The 25,563-nt window shown below is 39.6% G+C and overlaps 1 protein-coding gene across 1 annotated transcript in view; it reads right to left on the bottom strand.

Annotated features, from left to right (window-relative positions):
* MAP2 (microtubule associated protein 2) overlaps nt 1-25,563 on the bottom strand; it is a 237,659-nt gene that overhangs the window by 125,442 nt on the left and 86,654 nt on the right. Inside the window, exon 4 of the mRNA XM_053698776.1 lies at nt 25,170-25,444. Within this exon, the coding sequence (XP_053554751.1) occupies nt 25,170-25,422 (253 nt within the window). The 5' untranslated portion in view covers nt 25,423-25,444. The remainder of the gene's footprint in view (nt 1-25,169; nt 25,445-25,563) is intronic.

Genomic DNA, 25,563 nt, shown 5'->3' with positions numbered 1-25,563 from the left:
GTTGATAAGTTTACCCAGCAAAGAAGTATAGATGGAGAAGAGTAGAGGACCCAGAACAGATCCTTGAGGTACTCCAACAGACAGAGGCATAGGAGAGGAGGAGTCACCGGCAAATGACACTGAAAAAGAACTGTGAGAAAGACAGGAGTGAATACAGGAAAGAGCAGTGTCACAGCGGACAAAAGAGCTAAGGGTCTGTAGGAGGAGGGGCTGGTCAACTGTGTCGAAGGCAGCTGAGAGGTCGAGTAAGATGAGTATAGAGTAGTGGCCAATATTTATTGCAGAGAGAAGATCGTTTGTAACCTTGGTAAGGGCAGTCTCAGTTGAGTGTTTTTGGCAGAATCCGGATTGCAGTGGGTCAAGCAAGGAGTTGGCGGACAGGAAGTGGGTTAGGCGATTGTAACTAGTTTTTCAAGGAGTTTTGATGTTAGTAGAAGCAGTGATATGGGGCGGTAGCTTTCAGGAGAATTAGGGTCGAGGGAGGGTTTTTTGAGTATGGGAGTGACTTTTGCTTGTTTGAAAGAAGATGGGAATGAGCCGGTAAAGAGAGATAGGTTGAAGATGTGGATAAGAGCAGGAGTGAGGGTGGAAGATAGGGAGGGTATTAGATGGGAAGGGATAGGGTCGAGTGGGCAGGTAGTGAGGCGTGAGGAAGATAGTAAGGAAGAAACTTCATTCTCAGTGGCTGGATGGAAGATACAGAGGGTGGCAGAGGGAGTAATTGGGCCTGTTGTTGGAATATTGCAGGTTGGTGTTGGGATGTTGCTTTGGATAGTATGTGTTTTGTTTACAAAGTAGTCTGCCAGGGCTTGAGCACTAAAGAAAGACGGGGGTGGTGGATCAGGTGCGTAGAGGAGAGAGTTAAAGGTGGAAAAGAGTCGTTTAGGGTTTGAGGAAAGAGTAGATATGAGAGAAGAGAAGTAGGTTTGCTTGGCTAAGTGAAGGGCAGAAGTGTATGAACGAAGAATAAACTTATAATGTATGAAATCAGGTTCAGAGTGAGTTTTCCTCCAGACACGCTCAGCAGTACGGGAGCATTTTTGCAAATAGCGTGTTTGCTGAGCATGCCAGGGCTGTAACTGACGGCGTGGTGTTTTGTGCAGCTGGGAAGGGGCAAGTGTGTCTAATGCAGAGGAGAGAGTTTTGTTATAGTGGGCTGTAGCGAGATCAGGGCAGGTTGTAGTGGAAGTGTAAGGGAGGAGATTTTGAATGATTTTTGAAAATTGGAGCGGGTCCACAGCATGTGTATTTCTGCAGGTGCGGGATGGAGAAGTGGGTTTAGCTTTTGCATTAATATTATAGATGACCAGGTGATGGTCTGAAATGGGAAAAGGGCGACAGGTGGTGTCAGATATAGAGCAGAGGTAGGAAAATACCAGGTCGATGGAGTGTCTATCACGATGAGTCGGGAGTAGGGTGGATTGTGAGAGACCGAAGGAGGATGAGTGAAAGAAGTTTAGAGGCAGCAGGGGCAGATGGGTTGTCAATGGGAATGTTGAAGTCCCCAAGAATTAGGGTTGGTATATTTGAAGAGAGAAAGTGAGGAAGCCAGGCGGCGAAGTTGTCAAAGAATTGGGAGGTTGGTCCAGGAAGGCGATAGATGACTGCCACTATGAGGGAGAGGGGGAAGAACAGGCGAATACAGTGGACTTCAAAGGAGGAGAAGGAGACATATACATACACACACATACATACATACACAGACACACACACATATATATACATACACACATGTGTACATAATGCATGCACATACACATGCACATTCATACATACATATACATACATATACATACACACATACATACACAGACACACACATATACATACTGTACATACACACATGTGTACATAATACATGCACATTCATACATACATATACATAACAGACACACACACACATGCACATACATACAGGCATATACACATGTATGTACATACATACACATACATACACTGACACACACACATGTACACACATATACAGACATGCATACATGCACATACACACACACACACAAGCACACACATGTTTACATGCATATATACAAACATATATACATACACAACACATGTACATACATACATGCATGAACATACATATGTACGTACTTACATACACAGACACACACACATGTACAAACATACATACACACACATGTACACACAGACAAACACATACATACACACACATATACACACATACATACATATATACAGACATGCATATGGACAGGGCATACAGATGTATACATACATACACATATGTATACACATACCTGCACACATGCATATATTTACACATGTATACATATACACAAATATCTACATACAGACACACACATGCACAAAGACACACATGTACACACATACATATATATACACCTGCATGCACACATACATCCATGCATACATACATACACACTACACATACATACACACACAGAAATGTACACATATACAAGCATAGATACATTCAGATGGTCAGATCCCATCCTACTGAACATGACCCTGGCATTAGTGCTTCTAGACAATAACATTTGCGAGTGAAAAAAAGGTGACAAAAAATTAAATTGGACCTTATCTTCTATCACATAGTCCTAATTCCTAATCCTCATATTCCCTCCTTTACGTATCTTCTTGCTCTGTGTAGACTATAGGAGATTAAATAAAAAAGTGCTGCCTTGAAATTTCAAGGCAGCTTAAATATTTAAGGTTTCAGGGTATTACAGTGATAGATAAGGGTGCGTAAAACCCCAAAGAACACTGCTGTTTATAAAACAAAAAACATATAACTTGATACTGAAAATGTTAGAAATTAAGAAAAAATGCAGTCTGCTTTCTATAAGAGAGACTGAACAGCACATCACGGTAGAAAGCAGGTTGCCTGCCTACAAAGAGAACGCATTATAAAAAATATACTACCTGGTCAAGCCACACTGTAGAAAGTCTTGCTAAAAGACTACACTGTAGATAGCATAGTGCTCTCATTAAAAGAATACACTGTAGAAAGCAGTGTTCTTGCTAAAAGACTACACTGCAGAAAGCATAGTGTTCTCGCTAAAAGACTACACTGTAGAAAACATAGTGGTCTCGCTAAAAGACTACACTGTAGAAAGCATAGTGGTCTCTCTAAAAGACTTCACTGTAGAAAGCATAGTTTTCTCACTAAAAGACTAAACTGTAGAAAGCGTAGTGCACTCACTAAAAGACTACACTGGAGAAAGCATAGTGTTCAAGCTAAAAGGCTACACTGTAGAAAGCATAGTGTTCTAGTTAAAAGACTACACTGTAGAAAGCATAGTGGTCTCGCTAATGTAGAAAGCATAGAGTTCTAGCTAAAAGACTACACTGTAGAAAGCATAGTGGTCTCGCTAATGTAGAAAGCATAGTGTTCTAGCTAAAAGACTACACTGTAGAAAACATAGTGTTCTCGCTAAAAGACGACACTGTAGAAAGCATAGTGGTCTCGCTAAAAGACTACACTGTAGAAAGCATAGTGGTCTCGCTAAAAGACTACACTGTAGAAAGCATAGTTTTCTCACTAAAAGACTACATTGTAGAAAGCATAGTGCACTCACTAAAAGACTACACTGGAGAAAGCATAGTGTTCTAGCTAAAAGACTACACTGTAGAAAGCATAGTGGTCTCGCTAATGTAGAAAGCATAGAGTTCTAGCTAAAAGACTACACTGTAGAAAGCATAGTGTTCTCGCTAAAAGACTACACTGTAGAAAGCATAGTGGTCTCGCTAAAAGACTACAGTGTAGAAAGCATAGTGGTCTCGCTAAAAGACTACACTGTAGAAAGCATAGTTTTCTCGCTAAAAGACTACACTGTAGAAAGCGTAGTGCACTCACTAAAAGATTACACTGGAGAAAGCATAGTGTTCAAGCTAAAAGGCTACACTGTAGAAAGCATAGTGTTCTAGCTAAAAGACTACACTGTAGAAAACATAGTGGTCTCGCTAAAAGACTACATTGTAGAAAGCATAGTGTTCTAGCTAAAAGACTACACTGTAAAAAGCATAGTGTTCTCGCTAAAAGACTACACTGTAGAAAGCATAGTGGTCTTGCTAAAAGACTACACTGTAGAAAGCATAGTGGTTTCGCTAAAAGACTACACTGTAGAAAGCATAGTTTTCTCACTAAAAGACTACACTGTAGAAAGCATAGTGTTCACGCTAAAAGACTACACTGTAGAAAGCATAGTGGTCTCGCTAAAAGACTACAGTGTAGAAAGCATAGTGGTCTCGCTAAAAGACTACACTGTAGAAAGCATAGTTTTCTCACTAAAAGACTACACTGTAGAAAGCATAGTGTTCACGCTAAAAGACTACACTGTAGAAAGCGTAGTGCACTCACTAAAAGACTACACTGGAGAAAGCATAGTGTTCAAGCTAAAAGGCTACACTGTAGAAAGCATAGTGCTCTTGCTAAAAGACTACACTGTAGAAAGCATAGTATTCTCGCTAAAAGACTACACTGGAGAAAGCATAGTGGTCTCGCTAAAAGACTACACTGTAGACAGAATAAAGTTCTCACTAAAAGACTACACTGGAGAAAGCATAGTGTTCAAACTAAAAGGCTACACTATAGAAAGCATAGTGTTCTAGCTAAAAGACTACACTGTAAAAAGCATAGTGTTCTCGCTAAAAGACTACACTGTAGACAGAATAAAGTTCTCACTAAAAGACTACACTGTAGACAGAATAAAGTTCTCACTAAAAGACTACACTATAGAAAGCATAGTGTTCTCACTAAAAGACTACACTGTAGACAGAATAAAGTTCTCACTAAAAGGCTACACTGTAGACAGCATATTGTTCTCGCTAAAAGACTAAACTGTAGAAAGCATAGTGTTCTCGCTAAAAGACTAAACTGTAGAAAGCATTGTGTTCTTGCTGAAAGATTACACTGTAGAAAGGCATAGGTGTCAATTTATCAAGCTCCATACGGAGCTTGATGCCCTGTGTTTCCGGCGAGCCTCCATAACTACAATCGGGTTGATTGACACCCCCTGCTATCTGCAGGGGGTGGCATTACACAACCAGTTCACAAGAACTGCTGGTGCAATAATAAATGCCGACATCGTATAATTCCGCTCGCACATTAGTAAATTGACCCCAATGTGTTCTCGCTAAAAGACTACACTGTAGAAAGCATATTGTTCTAGCTAAAAGGCTACACTGTAGAAAGCCTAGTGTTCTCGCCAGGGCCGCCTTCAGGGGGTGAATAGGGTGACTCCTGTCAGGGGCCCAGTAGGCCAGGGGGCCCCATGAGGCAAGCACAACTATTATTTAAAGAAAATATATTTATTTTTTTACATTTTGGCAGCCACCAGAGGGCGCTACAGCAGAGTGCTATTGAGTGTGGGAAATGTCATTACAAGGAGTAAAGCATTAGCATTTGAGAGGATTTGAGAGCACTAAACCACTATGCACAGTGTGAGACAGACTTGGCACTTCAGTTTGTACAGTGTGTGCCAGAGTCAGGCGGCAGATAAATTTAATTTGCAGAGTAGGTAGGACTTATTAAATGTTTTTTATTTATTTGTTCAATTTCCAATTGTAACTTCAGTGTGGTAGTTGTGTGGTGGGGTCAGGGGTCCATAAAAACACATTTAGCAATATGCAGCAGTGTATTTATGATTATTTGGCAATGCTGTAGAAATTCCCTCCTTAATACAGAAATGGTAGGTGCCGTTTTTGCAGATATGATTTTATATATATATATATATATATATATATATATATTATATATATATATATATATATATATATATATATATATATATATATATATATATATATATATATATATATATATATATATAGCTGACTTAATTTTGAAATACATACAAACAAGCCTAAATCCTGCATTTAACCAGATTTAATGGTATGATACCTAGTGCCACAGCTTATGGTTCCGGCAAGACCACCAAGAGTACAGAATTTTCAAAATCCATAAATACAGCTGACAGCTGGGAACATTTGTACACCAGATTTGAAGTGGTGCTCTTGGTTGGGGAAAATGGGGGGGGGACCCCAAACATATGTCAACCATTCAAAAGTACTTTTCTTCATCTACCCATTCTGACAGATCAATAATGTAAAATGTTGAATTCACAGAAGTATTTTTGTTTGCACATTTACAAATATGATTCTTTAAAAAGTGATGTGATCTCTTAAGTTCTGCTATTTTTTTTATCATTGCATGTCACACACTGTTGATTTAGGGGATGGCAATGTGCAGACATTTTACCTCCTGTGAGTGTTTCTGTGGAGGTCTGTGTTTAGGTATTTGTGCTTTTGTTGGTGTCTCTATGAGTGTGTATGAATTTTTTTTCTGTGGATCTCTCTGTGAGGGTTTGTGTGTCTGTCTTTGTGCATATTCTGTAAATGTCTCTGTGAGGGTGTGTGTGTATGTATGTCTTGTGTGTTTTCTGTGGGTGTCTAGAATACACTGAGAACAGCATACTATTCTATCTAAAAGGCTACACTGTAGACAGCATACTGTTCTAGACAAATGTCTACACTGTAGGTACCATGCTATTCTAGATAAAAGGCTACACTGTAGACAGCATACTGTTCTAGCTAAAAGCCTACACTGTAGACAGCATAGTGTTCTAGCTAAAATGCTACACTGTAGGCAGCATAGTGTTCTAGCTAAAAGGCTACACTGTAGAAAGCATAGTGTTCTAGCTAAAAGGCTACACTGTAGAAAGCATAGTGTTCTAGCTAAAAGGCTATACTGTAGACAACATACTGTTCTAGCTAAAAGACTACACAGTAGACAGCATACTGTTCTAGCTAAAAAGATACACTGTAGACAGCATAGTGTTCTAGCTACAAGACTAAACTGTAGAAAGCAGTGTTCTAGCTAAACGGCTACACTGTAGAAAGCATAATGTTCTTGCTAAAAGGCTACACTGTAGACAGCATACTGTTCTAGCTAAAAGGCTACACTGTAGAAAGCATAGTGTTCTCGCTAAAAGGCTACACTGTAGACAGCATACTGTTCTAGCTAAAAGACTACACTGTAGACAGCATAGTGTTCTAGCTAAAAGGCTACACTGTAGACAGCATAGTGTTCTAGCTAAAAGGCTAAACTGTTGACAACATACTGTTATAGATAAAAGGATACAGTGTATACATAATGCTGTTATAGATAAAAGGCTACACTGTAGACAGCATAGAGTTCTAGCTAAAAGGCTACACTGTAGACAGCATAGTGTTCTAGCTAAAAGGCTACACTGTAGACAGCATACTGTTATAGATAAAAGGCTACACTGTAGACAGCATAGTGTTCTAGCTAAAAGGCTACACTGTAGACAACATACTGTTATAGATAAAAGGATACACTGTAGACAGCATACTGTTATAGATAAAAGGCTACACTGTAGCCAGCATAATGTTCTAGCTAAAAGGCTACACTGTAGACAACATACTGTTATAGATAAAAGGCTACACTGTAGACAACATACTGTTATAGATAAAAGGCTACACTGTAGACAACATACTGTTATAGATAAAAGGATACACTGTAGACAACATACTGTTATAGATAAAAGGCTACACTGTAGACAGCATAATGTTCTAGCTAAAAGGCTACACTGTAGACAACATACTGTTATAGATAAAAGGATACACTGTAGACAGCATAGTGTTCTAGCTAAAAGGCTACACTGTAGACAACATACTGTTATAGATAAAAGGATACACTGTAGACAGCATTCTGTTATAGCTAAAAGGCTACACTGTAGACAGCATAATGCTCTAGCTAAAAGACTACACTGTAGACAACATACTGTTATAGATATAAGGATACACTGTAGACAACATACTGTTATAGATAAAAGGATACACTGTAGACAACATACTGTTATAGATAAAAGGATACACTGTAGACAACATACTGTTATAGATAAAAGGATACACTGTAGACATAATGCTGTTATAGATAAAAGGCTACACTGTAGACAACATACTGTTATAGATAAAAGGATACACTGTAGACATAATGCTGTTATAGATAAAAGGCTACACTGTAGACAGCATACTGTTATAGCTAGAAGGCTACACTGCAGACAGCATACTGTTATAGCTAAAAGGATACACTGTAGACAGCATACTGTTATAGATAAAAGGATACACTGTAGACATAATGCTGTTATAGATAAAAGGCTACACTGTAGACAGCATAGTGTTCTAGCTAAAAGGCTACACTGTAGACAGCATAGTGTTCTAGCTAAAAGGCTACACTGTAGACAACATACTGTTATAGATAAAAGGATACACTGTAGACATAATGCTGTTATAGATAAAAGGCTACACTGTAGACAGCATATTGTTCTAGCTAAAAGGCTACACTGTAGACAGCATAGTGTTCTAGCTAAAAGGCTACACTGTAGACAACATACTGTTATAGATAAAAGGATACACTGTAGACATAATGCTGCTATAGATCAAAGACTACACTGTAGACAGCATATTGTTCTCACTAAAAGACTTAACTGTAGAAAGCATAGTGTTCTCGCTAAAAGACTAAACTGTAGAAAGCATAGTGTTCTCGCTAAAAGACTACACTGTAGACAGAATAAAGTTCTCACTAAAAGACTACACTGTAGACAGAATAAAGTTCTCACTAAAAGACTACACTATAGAAAGCATAGTGTTCTCACTAAAAGACTACACTGTAGACAGAATAAAGTTCTCACTAAAAGGCTACACTGTAGACAGCATATTGTTCTCGCTAAAAGACTAAACTGTAGAAAGCATAGTGTTCTCGCTAAAAGACTAAACTGTAGAAAGCATTGTGTTCTTGCTGAAAGATTACACTGTAGAAAGGCATAGGTGTCAATTTATCAAGTATTAACATCAAAAAAGAGTGGAGGCACCGGGTAGTTTCACAAACAAAATCATCCTTTATTAAGGTGATAAAACAGGAGACACTTCGGAAAAAGCCTTAAACCTCTGGGGCAATGATGGAATGGAGGTACCCCACGTACCCTGGTGCTGACATGTTTCGGCAAATGCCGTAATCGTAGCTAAAGGGTGTAAGCTTGTTTGCTTATTTAAATACACAAATCACATGTGATAGGTTAAAAACTGATGTGCTACGTAGGTAACACCCACCTCCACCTGTAGTTAATATATCTGCCCTAATCTAGGATGTAATACCATACTATCCACTTTATGCACAATTTTATCTGTCATAAATATAAACCAGATTAATATGATATAAGTAATATCATTCACAGAACATTCCTTATCATGTTTATATGTATGAGATAATACAAAAATTGAAGAAACATTGGTAAATAATAAAAAATACAAATGAAAAATAAATACAAATGAAACTAAATAAATAAAGATAAAGATAAGGATCTGTAAACAGATACAATACTGGAGGCACCAGAGAGTTATCCTTAGCAACTTACACTAGTAGGCATTTTTGCATATAACTATATTTTACTCTAGTATGCATACACTAGGATATATTTAATCATTTTATTAGCCATGTGTGTAGTTGCCTAAGGGGAAATTTATCCAAAAAATATGTATATACATAAACTTGTAAGCATATATCAGCATTTTAATGCTATGTCTCGAATACACAGGCTAACACCAGAAATTAATTAAATCATATTCAGAATTAAGCCCATTCGGCACCCTGGTGTGCAACCTGTGTATCCAAAACACCTCCCTTTTGAGGAGCAAATTCTCCCTATCACCTCCCCTATTGTGTGTATTTACCACTTCAATAATTGTCCATGACAATGTCCCTGGATCCTTATTGTGTTTTATCTTGAAGTGGTTCACAAGGGGGGTAGTGAGTTTGCCTTGCTTAATGTCATTTATATGTTCCCTTATCCTGGTTCTGACTTGTCGAGACGTTTGACCTGTGTATTGAATGTCACATGTGTCGCAGCTGAGGAGATAGACTGCATATGTGGACCTACAATTGAAGAGCGCCCTGTGTGCAAATGTTTCTCCTGAGTAGGCACTCCTAAATATATTTCCTAGTTTTACATGTCCACATGCTATACAGCTGCTGAAATTACACTTGTAAACCACTTTATACCTTAACCAAGAGGATGTATTTATTTCATCTTGTTTTAATTGCGTGGGGGCTACATAATTGCCTATGGTTTTGCCTCTTCTAAAGGCAAACCTCACCCTTTGTGTGGCAATATGTGCAAGTTCGTCATCAGCCTTCAGCACTGTCATATGCTTGCGTATAATATTGCACACCTGATAATATTGCCTGCTGAACTGAGTAACAAAGGTTAACTGTTCAGATTTAGTGTCACATAAAGATTGTTTCTCACTAAGTAGGGTGGTCCTTTTTATGGCCCTTACTTCCTCACGTGCCCTATATATATCCTGCTTGGGGTACCCTCTCTCTTGAAACTTGGTAACTAGTTCAGTTTCATGCTTGAAATGTTCACTATCTCGGGTACAATTCCTTTTAACCCTGGTGAACTGACCCTTCAAGACTGACTTGAATACCTGTTTCGGGTGACTACTATGGGCATGTAGGAGAGTGTTTCTGGTTATTGGTTTCCTATAAAGCTCAACCATAACATGTTCTGATTTCACACCATGAAGGGTAACATCCAAAAAATTGATGCTAGTGGGCCCATATTCATGGGTGAACTGTAGGCCAGCCTTGTTAATGTTCAAATACTCTGCAAATATCTCAGCTTCCTCCTCACTTCCATCCCAGACAAATAGCAGATCGTCTATATATCGACGATAATATACAATTTTGCCTCTTTGTCTGTTTCTATCTCCATAGATGTGGCACAGCTCCCACCAACCCATATATAGGTTGGCGTAAGAGGGAGCAAATTTTGCTCCCATGGCCGTGCCACACCTCTGGAGATAAAATACGCTTTCAAACACAAAAAAGTTGTGTGTGAGGAGGAATTCGGTGACCCTGACAACAAATTCAATGAAATCATCACTGTATTCAGTAGATCTTCTTAGAAAGAAGGCTATGGCTTCCAAACCTGAACTATGTGGAATCGATGAATATAGTGACTTAACATCCACTGATAGCCAGCCATAGCCCTCCCTCCAAGAAATCTTTTCTACCTCTATAAGGAGTTGTTTGGTGTCCCTCTGGTGACTGAGGAGTTCCCCCACTAAGGGTTGTAGAAGGGAATCTAACCATCTGGATAGTGGTTCCAACATGGAACCAATCCCGCTGATGATAGGCCTACCTTCAACATTCTCCAAGGACTTATGTACCTTAGGGAGAAGGTTGAAGGTAGGAATTCTGGGGTTACTGTTATATAGATAATCGCTAGTGCCTTCATCAAAAAAAACCCCTTCCATCCCATCATCAATCAGGTGTGAAAGCTCCCTTTGGAACCTTGGTGTGGGGTCAAAATCCAGTATGGTATATTGTTTGGGATCATTAAGTTGCCGTAGGGCTTCTTTAATAAAGAATACCCTATCCATTAAAACAACAGATCCCCCCTTGTCTGCCGCCCTCACCACCAAATTTTTATTTTTACTTAAATCTTTGAGTGCTTTTCTTTCCTTAGCACTAAGATTATCCTTAGTTCCATAGCCAGAGGTGTATGCCAATTTATTTAAATCTTCTTCCACCCTTCGCTGGAATTTTTCCAGGATGGGTCCCCTCAACTGAATAGGGTAAAATTTGGATGCACCTCTGAATTTGGGACCAATGGTACTGGTGTGGGCAGAATTGATATCACCACAATAGTTTTCTCCATGTAGTGACTCTAGGTCCACCACATCACAACATTCTTCAAAAGTTAAAGGAAAGTTTCTTTGCTCTTTAGCTGAATCACCTATATAGATATCCTCAGCCTGGTCATTTTTGAAATGCTTCTTTAATGTTAGTGTTCTGATGAGTTTGTTTACATCAACTAATGTAGTCAATAGATCAAAGTTATCAGTAGGTACAAAATTAAGCCCCAAGCCCAGGACTTTTTCCTCAACCTTGCTCAATGTATGGCTAGAAAGGTTAATCACTGGTGTTAGTTGTACTTCCTGCCCTGATGTCTCCTTCTGGACGAGGACCTTGTTTTTAAATGATCTCCACCTTTCCCCCCCCCTTCTTGTCCTATGGGGGGCCTGGAAAAAACCTGCTCAATCTCTCCCCTCTCCCGTTCCATAGACATGGCAGTAGTGGGTATGGGGGCTTCATTGGTACTATCCAGATCCTGATATCTGGATTGTCTACCCCTACCTCTTCCCCTACTACCTGTATTGGGCTGTACTGGGGCGGGAACTGTGGCCCTAGTTTTATTTAAGGTGACTGTGGGTATTTGTATATTCTCATCACCTGAAGAGGCACCAGTATTATAGTCCTCTTGTGACTCTACCTCACTGTCAGAGAAAGTGACTTTTTTGAGTGTGGAATGTCCCTTCTGACCCCCTTGTCCCTGGGATTTGAGTCTATTGTCTTTTTTAAATCTATGTGTATGTGACCTTTGTTTTTTGTTCCAAATATAGACTCTATTGTTGTCATAGTCACTTTGGTCCCTAAGGTATTTCTCATGCTTAATGCCCATAATATTATTTTTAGCCTCATCTAAAGTGCTTCTCAAAATACTATCATATTGTGAGTATTTGACACATGTACTGCGTATGCTTAGTTCTGACTGTAGTAATTCAATATCAACAGTTATATTCTGTAATAGCTTTCTCTTATAATCTATAAGCATATTAATCAAGCGTATCGAACAATCTGTTAATATGGCATTCCATGCAGTAATAAATTCTACATCCTCAACAGGAAAAGTGGGGAACTTGGCTATGCGTAGTCCCCTAGGTATAATCCCCAAGGAGAGATATTTTTGTAATGTCCAAATGTCCCATTTGAGACGACATTCTTTTGTCAAGAGAAATTCAGCCTCTTCAAAAAGCTTACTGAGTGGAAGGTGAGCTCTATCTGTGACAAACAAAGTCTCAAGTTCAAGTTCATTTAACCCTCTGTCCTCCAGTTTAGAGAGTGAATAGAAATGTGTGGATACATCCAAGCTTTGATTAGCCTCCATGTTGATTATATACGAAACAGCCAGTAAAGCAACAACAATATATATTAACAGTGCAAGCTTGTGTTTCACTGGGACATGCAGTGTAATATATATGATAAAATAGATTCGCAGCACCTGTGATCATATTGTTGAGTTGCTCACTTATTTATGAATTCGCCCCTAGTGTATGATACCTGCTTCAAATTTCATCACATCACAGTAGCCCCAAAAGTTCCGTTTATACATACATACGACCTGCAATTTATATTCTGATGTAGCGCTGATTCTGGGGACCCACCTTGAACCTTCTTGGCTCCAAATCCCCTCTCTCCGAGTTCTGTGTATTCACAGCGATAGCCTGGAGGTCGAGCCGCGGCGTGGGTCCCTACAGCGTCTCAGCGTGTGTGCGGTCGATCCGGAACTGTGTGACGTCACAACTGGGAGCGGAAGGATCCGCAGGTACAGAGAGTCCACGACCAAGGGAGACCGTTGTTGCAGCGTGATGCTGTGTCTTTGCTGGGGTGATTCACTGCTGATCAGAAAGTGTGAGTACCCGTGCCTTTAAGCATATCCATTCAAGTATTAACATCAAAAAAGAGTGGAGGCACCGGGTAGTTTCACAAACAAAATCGTCCTTTATTAAGGTGATAAAACAGGAGAAACTTCGGAAAAAGCCTTAAACCTCTGGGGCAATGCTCTTCAATTGTAGGTCCACATATGCAGTCTATCTCCTCAGCTGCGACACATGTGACATTCAATACACAGGTCAAACGTCTCGACAAGTCAGAACCAGGATAAGGGAACATATAAATGACATTAAGCAAGGCAAACTCACTACCCCCCTTGTGAACCACTTCAAGATAAAACACAATAAGGATCCAGGGACATTGTCATGGACAATTATTGAAGTGGTAAATACACACAATAGGGGAGGTGATAGGGAGAATTTGCTCCTCAAAAGGGAGGTGTTTTGGATACACAGGTTGCACACCAGGGTGCCGAATGGGCTTAATTCTGAATATGATTTAATTAATTTCTGGTGTTAGCCTGTGTATTCGAGACATAGCATTAAAATGCTGATATATGCTTACAAGTTTATGTATATACATATTTTTTGGATAAATTTCCCCTTAGGCAACTACACACATGGCTAATAAAATGATTAAATATATCCTAGTGTATGCATACTAGAGTAAAATATAGTTATATGCAAAAATGCCTACTAGTGTAAGTTGCTAAGGATAACTCTCTGGTGCCTCCAGTATTGTATCTGTTTACAGATCCTTATCTTTATCTTTATTTATTTAGTTTCATTTGTATTTATTTTTCATTTGTATTTTTTATTATTTACCAATGTTTCTTCAATTTTTGTATTATCTCATACATATAAACATGATAAGGAATGTTCTGTGAATGATATTACTTATATCATATTAATCTGGTTTATATTTATGACAGATAAAATTGTGCATAAAGTGGATAGTATGGTATTACATCCTTGATTAGGGCAGATATATTAACTACAGGTGGAGGTGGGTGTTACCTACGTAGCACATCAGTTTTTAACCTATCACATGTGATTTGTGTATTTAAATAAGCAAACAAGCTTACACCCTTTAGCTACGATTACGGCATTTGCCGAAACATGTCAGCACCAGGGTACGTGGGGTACCTCCATTCCATCATTGCCCCAGAGGTTTAAGGCTTTTTCCGAAGTGTCTCCTGTTTTATCACCTTAATAAAGGATGATTTTGTTTGTGAAACTACCCGGTGCCTCCACTCTTTTTTGATGTTAATACTTGATAAATTGACACCTATGCCTTTCTACAGTGTAATCTTTCAGCAAGAACACAATGCTTTCTACAGTTTAGTCTTTTAGCGAGAACACTATGCTTTCTACAGTTTAGTCTTTTAGCGAGAACAATATGCTGTCTACAGTGTAGCCTTTTAGTGAGAAACTACCCGGTGCCTCCACTCTTTTTTGATGTTAATACTTGAATGGATATGCTTAAAGGCACGGGTACTCACACTTTCTGATCACCAGTGAATCACCCCAACAAAGACACAGCATCACGCTGCAACAACGGTCTCCCTTGGTCGTGGACTCTCTGTACCTGCGGATCCTTCCGCTCCCAGTTGTGACGTCACACAGTTCCGGATCGACCGCACACACGCTGAGACGCTGTAGGGACCCACGCCGCGGCTCGACCTCCAGGCTATCGCTGTGAATACACAGAACTCGGAGAGAGGGGATTTGGAGCCAAGAAGGTTCAAGGTGGGTCCCCAGAATCAGCGCTACATCAGAATATAAATTGCAGGTCGTATGTATGTATAAATGGAACTTTTGGGGGCTACTGTGATGTGATGAAATTTGAAGCAGGTATCATACACTAGGGGTGAATTCATAAATAAGTGAGCAACTCAACAATACGATCACAGGTGCTGCGAATCTATTTTATCATATATATTACACTGCATGTCCCAGTGAAACACAAGCTTGCACTGTTAATATATATTGTTGTTGCTTTACTGGCTGTTTCGTATATAATCAACATGGAGGCTAATCAAAGCTTGGATGTATCCACACATTTCTATTCACTCTCTAAACTGGAGGACAGAGGGTTAAATGAACTTGAACTTGAGACTTTGTTTGTCACAGATAGAGCTCACCTTCCACTCAGTAAGCTTTTTGAAGAGGCTGAATTTCTCTTGACAAAAGAATGTCGTCTCAAATGGGACATTTGGACATTACAAAAATATCTCTCCTTGGGGATTATACCTAGGGGACTACGCATAGCCAAGTTCCCCACTTTTCCTGTTGAGGATGTATAATTTATTACTGCATGGAATGCCATATTAACAGATTGTTCGATACGCTTGATTAATATGCTTATAGATTATAAGAGAAAGCTATTACAGAATATAACTGTTGATATTGAATTACTACAGTCAGAACTAAGCATACGCAGTACATGTGTCAAATACTCACAATATGATAGTATTTTGAGAAGCACTTTAGATGAGGCTAAAAATAATATTATGGGCATTAAGCATGAGAAATACCTTAGGGACCAAAGTGACTATGACAACAATAGAGTCTATATTTGGAACAAAAAACAAAGGTCACATACACATAGATTTAAAAAAGACAATAGACTCAAATCCCAGGGACAAGGGGGTCAGAAGGGACATTCCACACTCAAAAAAGTCACTTTCTCTGACAGTGAGGTAGAGTCACAAGAGGACTATAATACTGGTGCCTCTTCAGGTGATGAGAATATACAAATACCCACAGTCACCTTAAATAAAACTAGGGCCACAGTTCCCGCCCCAGTACAGCCCAATACAGGTAGTAGGGGAAGAGGTAGGGGTAGACAATCCAGATATCAGGATCTGGATAGTACCAATGAAGCCCCCATACCCACTACTGCCATGTCTATGGAACGGGAGAGGGGAGAGATTGAGCAGGTTTTTTCCAGGCCCCCCATAGGACAAGAAGGGGGGGGGGGGAAAGGTGGAGATCATTTAAAAACAAGGTCCTCGTCCAGAAGGAGACATCAGGGCAGGAAGTACAACTAACACCAGTGATTAACCTTTCTAGCCATACATTGAGCAAGGTTGAGGAAAAAGTCCTGGGCTTGGGGCTTAATTTTGTACCTACTGATAACTTTGATCTATTCACTACATTAGTTGATGTAAACAAACTCATCAGAACACTAACATTAAAGAAGCATTTCAAAAATGACCAGGCTGAGGGTATCTATATAGGTGATTCAGCTAAAGAGCAAAGAAACTTTCCTTTAACTTTTGAAGAATGTTGTGATGTGGTGGACCTAGAGTCACTACATGGAGAAAACTATTGTGGTGATATCAATTCTGCCCACACCAGTACCATTGGTCCCAAATTCAGAGGTGCATCCAAATTTTACCCTATTCAGTCGAGGGGACCCATCCTGGAAAAATTCCAGCGAAGGGTGGAAGAAGATTTAAATAAATTGGCATACACCTCTGGCTATGGAACTAAGGATAATCTTAGTGCTAAGGAAAGAAAAGCACTCAAAGATTTAAGTAAAAATAAAAATTTGGTGGTGAGGGCGGCAGACAAGGGGGGATCTGTTGTTTTAATGGATAAGGTATTCTTTATTAAAGAAGCCCTACGGCAACTTAATGATCCCAAACAATATACCATACTGGATTTTGACCCCACACCAAGGTTCCAAAGGGAGCTTTCACACCTGATTGATGATGGGATGGAAGGGGTTTTTTTTTATGAAGGCACTAGCGATTATCTATATAACAGTAACCCCAGAATTCCTACCTTCAACCTTCTCCCTAAGGTACATAAGTCCTTGGAGAATGTTGAAGGTAGGCCTATCATCAGCGGGATTGGTTCCATGTTGGAACCACTATCCAGATGGTTAGATTCCCTTCTACAACCCTTAGTGGGGGAACTCCTCAGTCACCTGAGGGACATCAAACAACTCCTTATAGAGGTAGAAAAGATTTCTTGGAGGGAGGGCTATGGCTGGCTATCAGTGGATGTTAAGTCACTATATTCATCGATTCCACATAGTTCAGGTTTGGAAGCCATAGCCTTCTTTCTAAGAAGATCTACTGAATACAGTGATGATTTCATTGGATTTGTTGTCAGGGTCACCGAATTCCTCCTCACACACAACTTTTTTGTGTTTGAAAACGTATTTTATCTCCAGAGGTGTGGCACGGCCATGGGAGCAAAATTTGCTCCCTCTTACGCCAACCTATATATGGGTTGGTGGGAGCTGTGCCACATCTATGGAGATAGAAACAGACAAAGAGGCAAAATTGTATATTATCGTCAATATATAGACGATCTGCTATTTGTCTGGGATGGAAGTGAGGAGGAAGCTGAGATATTTGCAGAGTATTTGAACATTAACAAGGCTGGCCTACAGTTCACCCATGAATATGGGCCCACTAGCATCAATTTTTTGGATGTTACCCTTCATGGTGTGAAATCAGAACATGTTAAGGTTGAGCTTTATAGGAAACCAATAACCAGAAACACTCTCCTACATGCCCATAGTAGTCACCCGAAACAGGTATTCAAGTCAGTCTTGAAGGGTCAGTTCACCAGGGTTAAAAGGAATTGTACCCGAGATAGTGAACATTTCAAGCATGAAACTGAACTAGTTACCAAGTTTCAAGAGAGAGGGTACCCCAAGCAGGATATATATAGGGCACGTGAGGAAGTAAGGGCCATAAAAAGGACCACCCTACTTAGTGAGAAACAATCTTTATGTGACACTAAATCTGAACAGTTAACCTTTGTTACTCAGTTCAGCAGGCAATATTATCAGGTGTGCAATATTATACGCAAGCATATGACAGTGCTGAAGGCTGATGACGAACTTGCACATATTGCCACACAAAGGGTGAGGTTTGCCTTTAGAAGAGGCAAAACCATAGGCAATTATGTAGCCCCCACGCAATTAAAACAAGATGAAATAAATACATCCTCTTGGTTAAGGTATAAAGGGGTTTACAAGTGTAATTTCAGCAGCTGTATAGCATGTGGACATGTAAAACTAGGAAATATATTTAGGAGTGCCTACTCAGGAGAAACATTTGCACACAGGGCGCTCTTCAATTGTAGGTCCACATATGCAGTCTATCTCCTCAGCTGCGACACATGTGACATTCAATACACAGGTCAAACGTCTCGACAAGTCAGAACCAGGATAAGGGTACATATAAATGACATTAAGCAAGGCAAACTCACTACCCCCCTTGTGAACCACTTCAAGATAAAACACAATAAGGATCCAGGGACATTGTCATGGACAATTATTGAAGTGGTAAATACACACAATAGGGGAGGTGATAGGGAGAATTTGCTCCTCAAAAGGGAGGTGTTTTGGATACACAGGTTGCACACCAGGGTGCCGAATGGGCTTAATTCTGAATATGATTTAATTAATTTCTGGTGTTAGCCTGTGTATTCGAGACATAGCATTAAAATGCTGATATATGCTTACAAGTTTATGTATATACATATTTTTTGGATAAATTTCCCCTTAGGCAACTACACACATGGCTAATAAAATGATTAAATATATCCTAGTGTATGCATACTAGAGTAAAATATAGTTATATGCAAAAATGCCTACTAGTGTAAGTTGCTAAGGATAACTCTCTGGTGCCTCCAGTATTGTATCTGTTTACAGATCCTTATCTTTATCTTTATTTATTTAGTTTCATTTGTATTTATTTTTCATTTGTATTTTTTATTATTTACCAATGTTTCTTCAATTTTTGTATTATCTCATACATATAAACATGATAAGGAATGTTCTGTGAATGATATTACTTATATCATATTAATCTGGTTTATATTTATGACAGATACAATTGTGCATAAAGTGGATAGTATGGTATTACATCCTAGATTAGGGCAGATATATTAACTACAGGTGGAGGTGGGTGTTACCTACGTAGCACATCAGTTTTTAACCTATCACATGTGATTTGTGTATTTAAATAAGCAAACAAGCTTACACCCTTTAGCTACGATTACGGCATTTGCTGAAACATGTCAGCACCAGGGTACGTGGGGTACCTCCATTCCATCATTGCCCCAGAGGTTTAAGGCTTTTTCCGAAGTGTCTCCTGTTTTATCACCTTAATAAAGGACGATTTTGTTTGTGAAACTACCCGGTGCCTCCACTCTTTTTTGATGTTAATACTTGAATGGATATGCTTAAAGGCACGGGTACTCACACTTTCTGATCAGCAGTGAATCACCCCAGCAAAGACACAGCATCACGCTGCAACAACGGTCTCCCTTGGTCGTGGACTCTCTGTACCTGCGGATCCTTCCGCTCCCAGTTGTGACGTCACACAGTTCCGGATCGACCGCACACACGCTGAGACGCTGTAGGGACCCACGCCGCGGCTCGACCTCCAGGCTATCGCTGTGAATACACAGAACTCGGAGAGAGGGGATTTGGAGCCAAGAAGGTTCAAGGTGGGTCCCCAGAATCAGCGCTACATCAGAATATAAATTGCAGGTCGTATGTATGTATAAACAGAACTTTTGGGGGCTACTGTGATGTGATGAAATTTGAAGCAGGTATCATACACTAGGGGTGAATTCATAAATAAGTGAGCAACTCAACAATACGATCACAGGTGCTGCGAATCTATTTTATCATATGTCAATTTATCAAGCTCCATACGGAGCTTGATGCCCTGTGTTTCCGGCGAGCCTCCATAACTACAATCGGGTTGATTGACACCCCCTGCTATCTGCAGGGGGTGGCATTACACAACCAGTTCACAAGAACTGCTGGTGCAATAATAAATGCCAACATCGTATAATTCCGCTCGCACATTAGTAAATTGACCCCAATGTGTTCTCGCTAAAAGACTACACTGTAGAAAGCATATTGTTCTAGCTAAAAGGCTACACTGTAGAAAGCCTAGTGTTCTCGCCAGGGCCGCCTTCAGGGGGTGAATAGGGTGACTCCTGTCAGGGGCCCAGTGGGCCAGGGGGCCCCATGAGGCAAGCACAACTATTATTTAAAGAAAATATATTTATTTTTTTACATTTTGGCAGCCTCCAGAGGGCGCTACAGCAGAGTGCTATTGAGTGTGGGAAATGTCATTACAAGGAGTAAAGCATTAGCATTTGAGAGGATTTGAGAGCACTAAACCACTATGCACAGTGTGAGACAGACTTGGCACTTCAGTTTGTACAGTGTGTGCCAGAGTCAGGCGGCAGATAAATTTAATTTGCAGAGTAGGTAGGACTTAGTAAATGTTTTTTATTTATTTGTTCAATTTCCGATTGTAACTTCAGTGTGGTAGTTGTGTGGTGGGGTCAGGGGTCCATAAAAACACATTTAGCAATATGCAGCAGTGTATTTATGATTATTTGGCAATGCTGTAGAAATTCCCTCCTTAATACACAAATGGTAGGTGCCCTTTTGGCAGATATGATTTATATATATATATATATATATATATATATATCTGACTTAATTTTGAAATACATACAAACAAGCCTAAATCCTGCATTTAACCAGATTTAATGGTATGATACCTAGTGCCACAGCTTATGGTTCCGCCAAGACCACCAAGTGTACAGCATTTTCAAAATCCATAAATACAGCTGACAGCTGGGAACATTTGTACACCAGATTTGAAGTGGTGCTCTTGGTTGGGGAAAATGGGGGGGGGACCCCAAACATATGTCAACCTTTCAAAAGTACTTTTCTTCATCTACCCATTCTGACAGATCAATAATGTAAAATGTTGAATTCACAGAAGTATTTTTGTTTGCACATTTACAAATATGATTCTTTAAAAAGTGATCTCTTAAGTTCTGCTATTTTTTTTTATCATTGCATGTCACACACTGTTGATTTAGGGGATGGCAATGTGCAGACATTTTACCTCCTGTTAGTGTTTCTGTGGAGGTCTGTGTTTAGGTATTTGTGCTTTTGTTGGTGTCTCTATGAGTGTGTATGAATTTTTTTTCTGTGGATCTCTCTGTGAGGGTATTTGTGTCTGTCTTTGTGCATATTCTGTGGATGTCTCTGTGAGGGTGTGTGTGTATGTATGTCTTGTGTGTTTTCTGTGGGTGTCTAGAATACACTGAGAAAAGCATACTATTCTATCTAAAAGGCTACACTGTAGACAGCATACTGTTCTAGACAAATGTCTACACTGTAGACAGCATACTGTTCTAGATAAAAGGCTACACTGTAGACAGCATACTGTTCTAGCTAAAAGCCTACACTGTAGACAGCATAGTGTTCTAGCTAAAATGCTACACTGTAGGCAGCATAGTGTTCTAGCTAAAAGGCTACACTGTAGAAAGCATAGTGTTCTAGCTAAAAGGCTACACTGTAGACAACATACTGTTCTAGCTAAAAGACTACACAGTAGAAAGCATACTGTTGTAGCTAAAAAGATACACTGTAGACAGCATAGTGTTCTAGCTACAAGACTAAACTGTAGAAAGCAGTGTTCTAGCTAAAAGGCTACACTGTAGAAAGCATAGTGTTCTAGCTAAAAGGCTACACTGTTGACAACATACTGTTATAGATAAAAGGATACAGTGTAGACAGCATAGTGTTCTAGCTAAAAGGCTACACTGTAGACAGCATACTGTTATAGATAAAAGGCTACACTGTAGACAGCATAGTGTTCTAGCTAAAAGGCTACACTGTAGACAACATACTGTTATAGATAAAAGGATACACTGTAGACAGCATACTGTTATAGATAAAAGGCTACACTGTAGCCAGCATAATGTTCTAGCTAAAAGGCTACACTGTAGACAACATACTGTTATAGATAAAAGGATACACTGTAGACAACATACTGTTATAGATAAAAGGCTACACTGTAGACATCATAATGTTCTAGCTAAAAGGCTACACTGTAGACAACATACTGTTATAGATAAAAGGATACACTGTAGACAGCATAGTGTTCTAGCTAAAAGGATACACTGTAGACAACATACTGTTATAGATAAAAGGATACACTGTAGACAGCATTCTGTTATAGCTAAAAGGCTACACTGTAGACAGCATAATGCTCTAGCTAAAAGGCTACACTGTAGACAACATACTGTTATAGATAAAAAGGATACACTGTAGACAACATACTGTTATAGATAAAAGGATACACTGTAGACAACATACTTTTATAGATAAAAGGATACACTGTAGACATAATGCTATTATAGATAAAAGGCTACAATGTAGACAACATACTGTTATAGATAAAAGGATACACTGTAGACATAATGCTGTTATAGATAAAAGGCTACACTGTAGACAGCATACTGTTCTAGCTAGAAGGCTACACTGTAGACAGCATACTGTTATAGCTAAAAGGATACACTGTAGACAGCATACTGTTATAGATAAAAGGATACACTGTATACATAATGCTGTTATAGATAAAAGGCTACACTGTAGACAGCATAGTGTTCTAGCTAAAAGGCTACACTGTAGACAGCATAGTGTTCTAGCTAAAAGGCTACACTGTAGACAACATACTGTTATAGATAAAAGGATACACTGTAGACATAATGCTGTTATAGATAAAAAGCTACACTGTAGACAGCATAGTGTTCTAGCTAAAAGGCTACACTGTAGACAGCATAGTGTTCTAGCTAAAAGGCTACACTGTAGACAACATACTGTTATAGATAAAAGGATACACTGTAGACATAATGCTGCTATAGATCAAAGACTACACTAGAGACAGCATAGTGTTCTAGCTAGAAGGCTACACTGTAGACAGCATAGTGTTCTAGCTAAAAGGCTACACTGTAGACAGCATACTGTTATAGCTAAAAGGATACACTGTAGACAGCATACTGTTCTAGCTAAAAGGCTACACTGTAGACAACATACTGTTATAGCTAAAAGGATACACTGCAGACAGCATACTGTCATAGCTAAAAGGCTACACTGTAGACAGCATACTGTTATAGCTAAAAGGCTACACTGTAGACAGCATACTGTTATAGCTAAAAGGATACACTGTAGACAGCATACTGTTATAGCTAAAAGGATACACTGTAGACAACATACTGTTATAGATAAAAGGCTACACTGTAGATAGCATACTGTTATAGATAAAAGGATACACTGTAGACAGCATACTGTTATAGCTAAAAGGCTACACTGCAGACAGCACACTGTTATAGCTGAAAGGCTACACTGTAGAAAGTGTACTGTTATAGCTGAAAGGCTACACTGTAGAAAGTATACTGTTATAGCTGAAAGGCTACACTGTAGAAAGTATACTGTTATAGCTGAAAGGCTACACTGTAGAAAGTATACTGCCTGCTTACAAAGAGGCTGCACTATGATAAGCATACCACATGCATATTGGCAGGTCACATTGATGAAGATAGTACTCAGTGATAGTTCCCTACTCAATAAATAAGATAGACAGACAAGTTTATTATTAGGCATCTAGAGATAAACTCTGCTGTAAACTCAGTAATACACCCCGAACAAGAATAATTTTTATTAACAGGCTGTCAGTTACCACAACAAGCATGACTATAGTGTCCTATGGAGAACGTACCAAGATGAACCTTATAAAGTCATTTTCTACCTTCAGAAAGATTCTTATCAAATGCTGTGTATGTATCAAGAAAGCTACCACAACTAAATGGTATCTTTGTATGCTTGCACCTCCAACATCTTATTCCCTGCAGCCAAACATCATGTAAAGTCTAAATGGCACCAGCACTGACCTTTACATACTTCAGAAAATTTCAGCAATGCAATTTAATGCCTCTGGCATAGGATTCGTTTGAACAAACCCATCCACTGCCAACTACATATGCTACAAAATGCTGCAGTGTCTGGCAGTTAGGAGCTGAGATAAACAAAACTCAAATAACAAGTCAAATGCATAAAGGAACATGTAGAGATATTTCCAAATGTCTTTCAAAAGGAGATAGGATATTTTTTAAGAAACAGAAAATGTATTTTAGGGTAAATCACTAGAGGGGATAACATTGTTTACAATTTGGCAAACAGGACATAATTCTTAATTACTCAGCCCCTGGCCCCCCTATATTTTTTCATATATTTATAGCTCCCCAGTTTGTATCTTTTAGCAGGGCACTCCACTCCCTATAAACATTTCTATTCAAGTGCACTCACTGAGGGTATGAGCCACCTAGTCCTGTCCCTGAATACAGATATATATTGCAACAGCTGCCATATATAGGGGCTGATTTACTAAAGTGCGGATGGACATGATATGATGTAGCGTATCATGTCTGCCGCACTTCAATAAATGCCGACAGCATACGCTGTCTGCATTTATCATTCCACAAGCAGTTCTTGTGAACTGCTTGTGCAATGCCGCCCCCTGCAGATTTGCGGCCAATCGTCCACTAGCAGGGGGTGTCAATCAGCCCGATCATATAGGATCAGGGCAGATTGAAGACTGCAGCCTCAGAGCCAGCGGACAAGTTATGGAGTAGCATTCTTTAGACTACTGCTTCATAACTGCTGTTTTCGGAGAGCCTAAAGCCTCGCGCGGAAACAGGGTCATCAAGCTTTATTCAGAGCTTGCTATATTTTACATACATTTCTGTAATAGGCTACTCACTGTATATGCTAATACCTGCAGTTTCTGAGTCTGCTGATGGCATTTCCCCATTAATGCCATTCTCCTTACTCGTGGTATGGGAATCCTGGAGAGCCCGCTCCCCATATCCTCTTTCCTGAGCATCTCGGAATGGAATCCCATTGGAGCTGTGGACCATCCCATCTCCTGCGCCTCCTTGTTCCTTCATGTCTGGACTATGGGGTAATGGAGAGGCCTCCGAGTGCTGTCCGGGCGCCCACTTGGGCTCATCCTGTCTGTTGTCCGTCATGCTTTCTCTTCCACTCGGAGACCTACAACCCAAGAATCAGGATTTCTGGTTATGTATGATGAGTAAGATAAATACCTTAAACAGTATAGGTTACATAGCTCCTAATCTGAAGCTGCACCTCTTTCCTACACATAATAGGCA

This window comes from Bombina bombina, chromosome 1, assembly GCF_027579735.1.
Source record: "Bombina bombina isolate aBomBom1 chromosome 1, aBomBom1.pri, whole genome shotgun sequence".
Taxonomy (NCBI): domain Eukaryota; kingdom Metazoa; phylum Chordata; class Amphibia; order Anura; family Bombinatoridae; genus Bombina; species Bombina bombina.
This window is presented reverse-complemented; position numbering and strand designations above follow the sequence as displayed.